The sequence below is a fragment of the Chiloscyllium plagiosum genome, chromosome 13 (genome assembly GCF_004010195.1).
Source record: "Chiloscyllium plagiosum isolate BGI_BamShark_2017 chromosome 13, ASM401019v2, whole genome shotgun sequence".
Lineage (NCBI taxonomy): Eukaryota > Metazoa > Chordata > Chondrichthyes > Orectolobiformes > Hemiscylliidae > Chiloscyllium > Chiloscyllium plagiosum.
In genome coordinates, this window is record NC_057722.1 from 46,274,759 (window position 1) to 46,288,055 (window position 13,297).

The following is a 13,297-nucleotide window of genomic DNA, read 5'->3' on the forward strand; positions in this document are numbered from 1 at the left end:
GCCCTCAGACTCCACCCCTCCAACCGTAACAAGGACAGAATGCCCCTGGTGCTCACCTTCCACCCTACCAACCTTCGCATAAACCAAATCATCCGCCGACATTTCCGCCACCTCCAAACAGACCCAACCACCAAGGATATATTTCCCTCCCCACCCCTTTCCGCCTTCCGCAAAGACCGTTCCCTCCGTGACTACCTGGTCAGGTCCACGCCTCCCTACAACCCACCCTCCCATCCTGGCACTTTCCACTGCCACCGCAGGAACGGTAAAACCTGCGCCCACACCTCCTCCCTCACCTCTATCCAAGGCCCTAAAGGAGCCTTCCACATCCATCAAAGTTTTAATTGCACATCCACTAATACCATTTATTGTATCCGTTGCTCCCGATGCAGTCTCCTCTACATTGGAGAGACTGGGCGCCTCCTAGCAGAGCGCTTTAGGGAACATTTCCGGGACACCCGCACCAATCAACCACACCGCCCCGTGGCCCAACATTTCAACTCCCCCTTCCACTCTGCCGAGGACATGGAGGTCCTGGGCCTCTTTCACCGCCGCTCCCTCACCACCAAATGCCTGGAGGAAAAACGCCTCATCTTCCACCTCAGAACACTTCAACCCCAGGGCATCAATGTGGACTTCAACAGTTTCCTCATTTTCCCTTCCCCCACCTCACCCTAGTTCTACCCTTCCAGCTCAGCACTGTCCCCATGACTTGTCCAGACTTGTCCGACCTGCTTATCTCCTTTTCCACCTATCCACTCCACCCTCTCCTCCCTGACCTATCACCTTCATCCCCTCCCCCACTCACCCATTGTACTCTATGCTACTTTCTCCCCACCCCCACCCTCCTCTAGCTTATCTCTCCATGCTTCAGGCTCAACGTCTTTATTCCTGATGAAGGGCTTTTGCCCGAAACGTCGATTTCGAAGCTCCTTGGATGCTGCCTGAACTGCTGTGCTCTTCCAGCACCACTATTCCAGAATCTGGTTTCCAGCATCTGCAGTCATTGTTTTTACCTCTAAAATTTGAAGGTAGTTGATGTGGTTTCAATCAAGTGGGTTTCTTTGTCCAGGATAGTATTGTGCTTCTTGAGTGCTTTTGGAGTTGCATTCATTCATGCAAGTGGAGATTATTCCATTATGCTCCTGACTTTGCACATGTTTTGAGAAGTTAGAAGTTGTGTTAAGTGCTGCAGAATTGCTATCCTTTGACCCGTTCTTGTAATCACAACATTCATATGGCTAACTCAGTTCGGTTTCTGTCAATATTGCCCCGAGGATGTCGGCAGAAGAGGTTTCAATGATTTTAATACCATTGAAAGCAAAGTGAATCTGGAATACATTTTCTCTTGTTAAGAGATGGCCAGTGCACTTCTTTGGTACCAATGTTCGTTGCCACTGAACAGTCCACGTCTCGCTGCATTTGGACATGGACTGCTTCTGTCTTAGGAGTCAGGATTGGTGCTGAAAATTGAGCAATCGTGAGTGAATACTCCCACTTCTGATGGTTTGACAGAATGAAGGCCATTGATGATACTGTCAAGGATTGGTGGGCTCTTGGACACTACCTTGAGGAACTCCGACAGTAATTTCCCAGGACTAATTCACTTCCAACAACTGCAACCATTTTCCTCTGGTGCTTAAAACAACTGTGATACTTCTATATTCGATCTGGGTACAGGATCCATAATGATTCAACATCATATGAATGTGTGAATGAGCTTTGCATAGGAAAACTCTATAGGAAGCCTTTCTGGTATCAGCTACAAGCAAACATATTGCTGAAACTCTCAGTCATGATTTATTCCCAGCTCGAGAGTCATAGAGATGTAGAGAGTGGAAACAGACCCTTCGGTTCAACCCGTCCATGCCGACCAGATATCCCAACTCAATCTAGTCCCACCTACCAGCACCCGGCCCATATCCCTCCAAACCCTTCTTATTCATATACCCATCCAAATGCCTCTTAAATGTTGCAATTGTACCAGCCTCCACCACTTCCTCTGGCAGCTCATTCCATACAGGTACCACTCTCTGTGTGAAAAAGTTGCCTCGTAGGTCTCTTTTATATCTTTCCCGTCTCACCCTAAATCTATGCCCTCTAGTTCTGGACTCCCCGACCTTGCCTATTTACCCTATCCATGCCCCTCATAATTTTATAAACCTCTAAAAGGTCACCCCTCAGCCTCCGACAATCCAGGGAAAACAGCCCCAGCCTGTTCAGCCTCTCCCTATAGCTCAAATCCTCCAACCCTGGCAACATCCTTGTAAATCTTTTCTGAACCCTTTCAAGTTCCATGACATCTTTCCGATAGCAAGGAGACCAGAATTGCATGCAATATTCCAACAGTGGCCTAACCAATATCCTGTACAGCCGCAACATGACCTCCCAACTCCTGTACTCAATACTCTGATCAATAAAGGAAAGCATACCAAACGCCTTCTTCACTATCCGATCTACCTGCAACTCCACTTTCAAGGAGCTATGAACCTGCACTTCAAGGTCTCTTTGTTCAGCAACACTCCCGAGGACCTTACCATTAAGTGTATAAAGTCCTGCCAAAATTTGCTTTCCCAAAATGCAGCACCTCACATTTATCGGAAATAAACTCCATCTGCCACTTCTCAGCCCATTGGCCCATCTGTTCAAGATCCTGTTGTAATCTGAGGTAACCCTCTTCGCTATCCACTACACCTCCAATTTTGGTGTCATCAGGATGCTCCAAAAACTGTGCTTGCATTGCTGCTGAAGATTTGTACTCCAGAACTAGCTCCATCCCTAGCCAAGCTGTTCCAGTACAGCTGCAACACTGGCATCTAACCCAGAATGTAAAGAATTGTCCACAAAAAGATGGAAAAATATAACCTAGTGAATTACCACCATTTAATCTACTCTCAATCATCAGGAAAGTGATGGAAGGTGTCATTGACACTGCCAACAGGTGGCATTTATTCAAGAATGACCTGCTCATCATTCCTGATGCAGGGCTCTTTCCTGAAACGTCGATTCTCCTGCTCCTCGGATGCTGCCTGACCTGATGTGCTTTTCCAGCACCACACTCTCGACTCTGATCTCCAGCATTTGCAGGCCTCACTTTCTCCTTGTTATTCACAGCTTCCTATCAAGTTTGCTTTTGCTATGTGATACCATACTGAAGTTAAATGACAACTTGATGTCGAGGCAATTACTCCACATTACCTCTGGTGTTCAGCTCTTCTGTCCCTGTTTGGACTAAGAGAGTAATGGAGTCAGAAACTGAGCGGCACTATGGAACCCAAATTGAACCAGTCATTCCTGAGTAAATACCATTTGCTGGAAGTGTCAATGACACCTTGCATCACTTTCCTGATGATTGAGAGTAGATTAAGTTGTGTAATGCACTAGGTTATATTTTTCCATCTTTACATTGTGGGTTAAATGCCGGCATTGCAGCAGTACTGGAACACTTTGACGAGGGATGCAGCTAGCTCTGGAGTACAAATCTTCAGCAGCAGTGCAAGCACATTTTTTTTTAGAGCATCCAGTACCTTTGGCAATATTTTGATATAATGTAGAATTAATCAAATTGGCTGACAGCTGACTTCTGTGACGTTGGGACCCTTAGCACGAGGCCAAGATGGATTGTTCACTTTGCACTTTTCACTGCAGGATGCTTCAGCTGTGTTTTTGCATTAAGTTTCAGGTTTCCCTACATTAATGGTGGGGATATTCTTTGAGTTTCCTTTTCTTGTTAGTAGTTTAACTGTCTGTCTCCATTCATTGCTGGTGTGGGAGGACTGCCATGTTTCCATCTGATCTGTTGGTTGTCAGATCACTTAGCCCAGTTTATTTCATTATTCTTCCACTGTTTGGCATGTAAGTAGCTCTGCACAATTGTTTCATCCAGTTGACTCCTCATCTTTTGGTCGATTTGGTGCTGTTTCTGCCATGCCATATTCTTCATTGGAACAGACTTGATTTTAATGGCAGGAGTGGAGGATGGGTCAGTCAATGAGGTTACACATTGTGGCTAAATACAAGCTTGGCACTATGGATTGCCCACTGCACCTCATGGATGCCCAGTTTTGAAGTGCTAGATCTGTTTGAAATCTAAAGAAATCAAAAAAAATATGGATGCTGGAAATCTGAAACAAAAATAGATATTGCTGGAGAAATTCAACAGGTCTAGCAAATCTGTGGAGAAAGCAGAATTAACATTTCAGGTATGAAATAACTCCACAGAGGCCAGTATCCAGTCACTAAGTTATACTTTGTTTACAAATGGAGAGTCCTTGACACTGATCCAGCTCCCTCAGAGCCAGCCCTCAGAGTCAACAGGATGTCTGACACTCTTGTTCTCATTAGTCAGCCAGGGCTCCCTGATTGGGTTGTTAATCTCTATGAGGTCCACCTGGCTAATCTTGTTACAATCACTGCATCTCTCCCCCTCTTAGTCAGAGGACATATCCTGGTTTGTTTTATTTTGTAGCATTTTAGCATGAGATCAGGTTTCTTCAACTCTGATATAGTAGCTCACTTCTTATGCATGGAGCGTCTCAAAGGAAATTTCTTCAGCAGCAAAGGCATCAAGGTGGTGACATCTGCCATGTCCACCTCAGATTCTCCTTGACAGAGAGGGAGAACCCAGGGGTTCTGGGACAGTCGGAAAGGCTGTTGAGCAGCCGGGCACATTTTGCTCTGACATTGTTTGCAAATATGCAACTTCCATATGCTTGTTCAGGACTGTCACACCAATCCAATCCTTACACGTCATTGGACCTGACCTCTCATCTTAGCCAAGTAGGGCCATTCCCATGGTTCCTACTTCAAACTTGGTCACTTGAAGTAAACTGCCTCTTTCGCTTAGTGTAGTTGTTGGTCCAGCATTGGCATTCCTGATACCATTCACCCTCTCCATTCCCAGGTCCAGGAAGATCAGATTTAATCTGGTGTGGAGTCTTCTCGTTAGTAGCAACTCTGATGGAGCTATCCCTACAGGTGCACCAAGAGTGGTCCTGTAATCAAACAGCAATCAGGACAATTTGCTCTCATGAAGCAATTGGGTGTTGCTTTAAGCCTGTATTCAAAGTTTGGAATGCTCTTTCTGCCAGACCATAATCTCATAACCAGCTGCAGCACCTACGTCTGTCATAGTCAGTACCGTTTAGATTAACTTTAAAAGAAAGAATAAAACCTGTACCTTTCCTTGGGGAGTCAATGTCCAAATGACAGAAAAGGCCAGTTTGTCCTGCATTGGATTCAAGCTGCAGAGCTCTTCACAGAGAAGCCTAGGAAGCATTGGGATAACCTGTAAGTGAACATAACCAAGAGGAAATGAAGATAAGTTTAAATAATTAAAGGTCCGACAAAAGATCACCCTTGTATTCATGTCAATGAGTGTTCTTGTCTAACAACAAAATTGTTACAGTACAGGAGTGCTGATTCAGTCCATTGTGTCTGCACAATGACAGTTTTCCTTATACTTTTACACCTTGCTTCTATTCAAATAATTATTTAATTTCCTTTTGAATGCCTTAGTTAACTCTGTCTCCACTACACTTCCAGATAGTGCATTCCAGACTTGCTGAACCATTTGCTGAAAACATTTTTTTCTCGCATCTGCATATCATTCTAAACTTGTGCCCTCTTATTCCTAATCCTTTTCAGTGCGAACAGTTTCTCCCTATCTACCTTCTCCCAATCCCAGAGATATAAAAAACATTTCATAGATCGAACCACAAAAAGTGGATCTCTCTACATTTAATAGCATGGATTTGTTTACAAGTAACAGCTGATCTCTCTCACCACTGCTCAATGAAAGAGTAAAATAAATTGTAAACCAATTGCTAAAACCCCAGTCTGCGTTGCCTATTTGGCTTTCTTGCTGTTGGGCCCTTATGTTCCTCTCAATATTGGCTCTAAATCCATTTAATTCTTCACTCTAAGTCATTATTTCTCCATAATTTCACACATTTAAATTTAAATGATTTTACTGTGATCAGTTGGAGTTTCAGGGTAACAAGATTTTGAACATTAATGCAAAGGTTTATTGACAAATATACACACACATCACAAATACTTTTGTATATATTATTCCTAGGTATTTTCCTCCCAGCTACATTGTTTGCTATAGCAGAGAAGCTTACTTATTTTTAGTTTTTCTATGGGAATAAAGTGGGCTGGTTAATTTAGTTAGCCAGATGGCAAGCCTATGGCTTGGAATAAACCAACAGTGCAGTTTCACTTCCTGGACTTAGCACCTACCTCCTTGTCCTGCCTACTACTGAAAAATGCTATCAAGATCAGCTCAGGATTCACCATATGCCAAGGAGCACACTTTGGGCAGAGCAAATCTGATCAAAACATATGGGTACAGTTGCTGAATTTATCCCTGAATGCCATCCAAAAGCCCTTGAAACTTCAAGAGGGCCAATCAGTCAGAGAAAAGCTGCCCTCATAAGTAGAGCTGTCATCGTCAGTAAGAAGCTGCTCTTGCAAAGACAGACTGGCTCTTTGTAGCATATTCTGCTGTCAGGCTCATAGAGAGTTGATCAGCAGTGAACTTGGGAGAGAAACAGTTTGTGATTGTAAAAGAAGCGAGATGGTGAATGGCAGCAGACAGCAAGACTAGAGGTAACAGGGTCATAAAGGTTTAGAGATAGAAGTAGCCGGATTGGAAAGAACGAGAAGATAAACAATGGATAATAAATGGGTTAATTCCTACTAAACTCTGTAGGTGGAGACAGTGGTGCATTAGTAATGACACTGGACCAGTAATTCAGAGACCCAAACTAATGCTTTAGGGGCAGGTGTTCAAATTCCACTTGGAAGCAACTAAGTTGTTAATAAATCTGGAAAATTAAGCAAGCCAAAATACAAGTCTCATTAATTATTTATAAAACCACCTAGTTTCAGAAAGTGAATCTGTCATCCTTACATAGTATAGTCTACATGTAACTCCAGACCCTCAGCAACATGGTTGACTTTTAATTGTCTTCTTTAATGACCAGCAAGCCTCGTAGTTTAAGGTTAATTAGGGATGGCCTCGCCAGAGATGCCACATCCCACGAAAGAATCATAACCTGGAATTTCCTCAGATGCATACCCAAAAAATGGATCTTTCTTGATGAAAATATTATGTCTGTTTAATTCAGTTATATTTAATATATCTTTGGAATCGCACGTGTTGTAAGCCTCCATCGGTAAAATAAATGAAACTGATCCTGATTTATCGTGCAAATCACTGGTCTACAAGCTAAACCAATTAGAATCCAAGAAAGTGCAGGATCAATTTGATGGAGCTAAGAAACAGCAAGGGTAGCAAACATTGGTAGGAACCATTTGTAAGTTGGAATCTATTTGAAGCCTTTGATAATTAGACCTTTAAGAAAAATGGACAACATGGATATATGAAAGGAAAAGCCTGTTTGACAAACTTGTTGAGCTTTTTGAGGATGTGACTAGCAGAAGGTATGACACAGAATCAGTGGGTACAGTGTATTTGAGTTTTTAGAAAGCTTTTGATAAGATTCCATATAGGTGGTTAGTAAGGAAAGTTAAAAGTGCAAGGAATTGGGAGTATGTTCATGAGTTGAGAATTAGTTAACAGACAGAATAAATGACTCATTCTCAGGTTAGCAAGCTGTGACTACTGTGGTACTGTAAAGATTAATGCCTGCCCTCCAGCTATTCACAAAGTTTATCAATAATTTGTATGTGAGGACCAAATGTAATGCTTTCAAGCTTTCTGATGACAAAATGTTAGGTGGGAATGTGAATTGTGAGTCTTCAAGGATATTTAGACAAGCTGAGTAAGTGGGCAAGAACATGGTAGACGGGATAGAATGTGGAAAAATATGGAATTGTCAACTTTGGTAGGAAAAACAGAAAAACAAAGTAGTTCTTAAATAGAGATTACAGTGTTGATGGCCAAAGGTACCTTTCTTGGTCAAAAGTGACTGAAAGCTAACATGCAGGCACAGCAAGCGATTAGAATGGCATCGTGATAATGTCTCTGGTTTAGCAATCCAGAGAAGCATGTTAAGCCTCTTAGGGAGATGAGTCCAAATCCCACCACAGCACCTCTAGACATAATCTAGAATTGAAATTTGGATTCAGTGAGTGTGATCATGAAACTATCATCAATTATCATAAAAACCCATACGGTTCATTAATGTCCATTAGGGAAGGAAAACGATCATCCCGACCTGGTCTGGCCCACAGGCATTTTCAGGCTCTCAGCAATGTAGCTCTTAACTGTTTTCAGAAATCATATGACAAGCCATTCAGTTCATGGGTAATCCAGAAAGGGCAAGGAATCTGTTTTTACCAGCAATACCCACATTCCGTGAGTAAATATTAAAAACATGCTGTATTGGTCTTTCTGGCAAGAGGATTTGAATACAGGAGAGGTGAAAACTTGCTGAAACTGAATAGAACCTTGGTGAGATTGCATCTAGAGCATCATATACAGTTTTGCAACTCTTTAACTAAGAAAGAATTTAGTGAGTGAGCTTTGAGAAGATTTGTAGCTCAGGTTGAGGTTGTGGATGTAAGTTTGCTTGCTGAGCTGAAAGGTTAATTTTCAGATTTTTCATCACCATACTCAGTAACATCAGTGAGCCTAGAGTGAAGCACTGGTGTTATGACCCACTTTCTATTTATGTGTTTAGGTTTCCTTAGGTTGGTGATGTCATTTCCTGAGGTGATAACTCACAGTACAGCAAACAGCCAATAGGGAACTTCAAATCAGCGTCCACAGGAAAACAACACATACGGACCAAATACTGAACTACAGAAGCGATGAATCCCAACACCCACAAATGAAGCTGCATTAGAACATTATTTCAATGAGCCACCACATACCGCAGCACAGAGGAACTACAAAGAGCAGAGGAAAATAATCTATACAGCGTATTAAAAAAAAATGGGTACCCAATGAACACAGTCTGTCGATTTCTCAGCAACAAGCCCAAACAAGCAGACAAAACGCATCCGGAAACCCTAGCCACTCTCCCCTACTTCATAGACATCTCAAAAATGACTTCCAGACTACTCAGATCTCCTGGCATCATGGTAGCCCACAAACCCAAAAACACACTAAAACAGCTGCTAATGAACTTGAAAGACCCTATATGGACAACAAGCAAAACGAACGTCATTTACAAAATATTTTGCAAGAACTGTAACAATCACTACATTGGACAAACAGGAAAAAAACCGACCACCAGAATATATGAACATCGACTAGCCACAAAAAGACAGGACCCACTCTCACTAGTATCCTTACATTCAGATGAGGAAAGACACCACTTTAACTGGGCAACACATCCATTGTAGGACAAGCCAAACAGAGACACACATGAGAATTCCTAGAAACATGGCATTCCAACCAGAACTCTATCAACAAACACATTGACTTGGACTCTATTTACCACCCTCTGAGAAAATAACAGGGAATGACATCACCAACCCAACGAAACTGAAACACATAAATAGAAAGCAGATCACTAATACCAGTGCTTCACCGGAGGCTCACTGATGTTACCTAGTATGGTGATGAAACGTCTGAAAACAAACCTTCCAGCTCAGTGAGCAAACTTACACCAAAAGAATTTACTTGTTAAAGAGAGTGTGCAGTAAAGATTCAGCAGACTGAGAACAGCAGTTAGAATATTCTGAGAGAAGAGATGGGGCCTATACCCTCTTGAGATTAGATGGATCAGAAATGATTTCATTGAAGTATACAAACTTCTTACAGGTTTTAATAAGCTGGATAGCAAGGGTGTTTCCCCTGACTGGGGTGTCTAGAATAATGAGTAGGCCAATTAGGACTGAGCTAACAAGTAATTTCTTCACCCAGAGGAGGTTAAATCTTTGGAATGCTCTTCCCCATAGAGGTATGCAGGCTTCATTGTTGAGTGTATTCAGGGAGAGATTGTTAGGTTTCTAGATATCAAGGGATATGAGGATTGCGGGTGAATATTGCACTGAGGTAGAAATTCAGCCAAAATTTACTTGAATGTAGAGCAGGGATAAGCAGCCAACTGTCCTAGCCCTGCTCCTATTTCCTCAGTGCCAGCAAGGAGACAAAGTTTTAAAAACATCAAGCTGTTGATTAAGTGACATGAAAATAATGATATATTTGTTCATTTTTTGAACAGACATTGTTCAATAGCATTGGCAGTCAAGTTTCACCAATTTGGCAAATCGTTTCATCTCTCAAGGCATCAAACTCTAAACTTCTCAGAGAATGTAAATTCTACAAATTAAATGAATTGAAATGATTAATGTTTTATAATTAATAATTTTATAGTTTATAATTATAAGATTTTCATATTTTTATAGTGAGCTCCAAAGAGCATTTCTGTTAAAACCAAAAGTTCAATTCTATGTTGCAATCAATTTCTGGTTAATTGAACAGTTAACAGAAGAGGTAATTTTGATGATCAATTAGCTATTGAAAACATAATCAAATGTTATCAGTTATCAAAAAATCTGCCCTTTTCAGTCATTGATTATGGGATGAAGCAATTCCAAAGTGAAATACATGTAATGATGCATTATTCATTTAGTTAGAAACCTTATCTACCCAATTGCTCCTTCTCTATAAATACTTGTCAACAGAGAAACTAGACTTCTTTGCTGCACTTTTCTCTTTAATTGAACTTAAAGTATGATTAAATTAATTTTTATTTTAAATGATTTTTTTTCTAATTAGAAGTGGCTCTCATTAAGACAAGAATTCAACACAAATTTGGTTTATACTGGGAAATTAATTAGAAAAGAGTGTTGAGGAGTGAACATAGGGGAATATTTTGGCAACAACAATCACACCATAGTAAGATAAATATTGCCAACAGCGTAAATAAGACAAAAATTAGAGTAATAAATTGAAGAAAAATTATTTAAAGGAGATGCAAATAGACTTAAGAAAATAAGCTGAAGACATTTATTGACAAAAAAGTAGATAAACAGTGAGAGACAGTTAAAATGGTGAACAGAGTGTAGGATAAATATATCCAATTGAAAAGTTTAAATTATGTATACAAAGCACAATATTTGTAATATAAACATGTTTATAACAAAGGGAGTGATGAACTCATTAACTTAACATCAGTGATAAAAATGAGAAAGATCCTTAATCAATTGTTCACAGATATTACAAATCTATCTAGAGACTGAAAAGGTAATACAGAGTGGTCGGTTCATAGAGTCATAGAGATGTACAGCATGGAAACAGACCCTTCAGTCCAACTTGTCCATGCCGGCCAGATATCCCAACCCAATCTAGTCCCACATGCCAGTACCTGGCCCATATCCCTCCAAACCCTTTCTATTCATATACCCATCCATATGCATTTTAATTGTCAGATTCGAATGTATAAGTCATATTTAATCATCCTCAATGAATTATTTGAAATAACTTTTTGATGAAAGGTAGTTACTCTGACTGGCAAGGGTGAGAAATGTTGAGCCACAAAGACTGATGCTGAGTCTACTGCTGTTCACTACTTACATAAACAATTTTGATACGCGAATCAAAAGTATGATTTCAAAGTTTGTAGATGACTTTCAATTGGGAGATGTAGTTAATTTGGAAAAGGATTGTAACAAAATACTGGAAGGCATGAATAAACTCGCAGAACAGTGTGCAACTGTCAAGTTAACTTCAATGTAGCTAAGTAGGTAGTACACTTTGTTAGAATAAGATGCCACATAATTCATGAAATATAACTGTAAATGGAGTACAGGAATAGAATATTACAGATTCAGAGACCACTAAAAATAGTGATGTAGGATAATCAATCCCTAAATAAAAAATACAAAACAGTGGGATTTACTTCTATAGGTGAAATACATTAAAGTTAAATAGGAGTTTGGCTAGACTACATGGGTTACAGTGAATAGTTCTGCTCTTCATCCTATAAATAGGGTACAGAAACATAGCAAGGGTGAAAACCAGATTTATTGGCTGTCCATCATCAAGTAATTTCAACAAAGACAGAGACCATTGTATCCACACTCGCTCCTCGTAAGAGGAGTTTGGCTATTTTCACTTGCCCTTTATCCAGAATCCTGTAACTTTGTTTCTCTTTTGATACCCATCAATTCACTGTTGAACCCCAAGATTTAATTCACATCCATTCTCAGGCAGATCCCCAGCATATTCTGCAGAAAAAGGTTTTGCCTCATTTTCCCATTGAGCAATATATCAGCACCCACTGGTTCTGGGCCCCACCAAAGAGAACAGTCTTTCTTCATTTAGTTTCCTCTCAACATTCTCTAAGGAGAATAAACCCAGCTTTGCCAATCAATCCACTGGGTGAAGGACTTCATCTTTAGGAGCATACTTATAAGGGACCCCTATTGCTTTTCTAACTTGTTCTACCATCTTTAACGTTTTGCTTCCAATATACTTGAACCAAATGTTTTTACACCCTGTGGAAATGGGTCCTTAATTATTTTACTCTATTGTGGTCCATGTCCTTTCCACACCTAATCTAAACTCTATGCTAAAGAATCACTAGTCTTTAAATATTACCCAATAACACTTGATCCATTTGACCTATCTTAACTAATCAGAACTATATCCATCGATGCCTCCTTTCATGTTGGGTTTAAAACATACTGACAAAATTCTCCTTAATATCTCCCCCTCTCTGCCCTTTATACAATCAATATATCAAATTATATCAGAATAATTGAAGTCCTGCCTTAATTCCACTCTATATTTTTGCCCCTTTCTATAATCATAATACAAGATAGTCACTAAAAAATCCAAATCAGGAGAAACCTGTTTGCCCAGAGAATAAGTAGAATGTAGAACTCACTACCAAAGGAGTAGTTGGAGTAAAAGTAATGGATGCTTATGAGAGTTAACTACCTAAAGCATACGAAAGAGAGAGGAATATGAGGATGTATTAATTCCATTAAAAAAAGAGACATGGAGAAGGCTTAAGTGGTTGTAAATACTTTATGGAGTACAGAAAAAATTAGTTTCAATCATTTGAGTACAATTTGACACATGGTATTCTGAACAGTTTTAAGTAGAAAACCCTCAACACTGCAAACCTCTCACGTATATGTAAACTGAAAATGATTAATAATTCAAAATTTTAATAACTTATTTTTATTCAAGCAGTGTAAGCTATGTGTTTGTAAGTTCCGTTTACTTACCTGTATCATTCACAGTAAAAGAGTGCACACTTAAATGTTCAGGAACTGAATTTATCCATCAGCTGATAAACTCATTTGTAGGGTATGTTTAAGAGATTAACTTATCTGTACTTTTGTTACAATGCACTCCTAATTTTTA

General features: G+C 40.1%; 1 protein-coding gene across 2 annotated transcripts in view; it reads right to left on the minus strand.

Annotated features, from left to right (window-relative positions):
- Nucleotides 1-13,297, minus strand: part of dis3l2 (DIS3 like 3'-5' exoribonuclease 2) — a 300,765-nt gene that overhangs the window by 154,029 nt on the left and 133,439 nt on the right. For both annotated transcript variants that reach the window (XM_043702288.1, XM_043702289.1), the window contains one exon: nucleotides 5,180-5,287. In XM_043702288.1, the coding sequence (XP_043558223.1) occupies nucleotides 5,180-5,287 (108 nt within the window). The remainder of the gene's footprint in view (nucleotides 1-5,179; nucleotides 5,288-13,297) is intronic.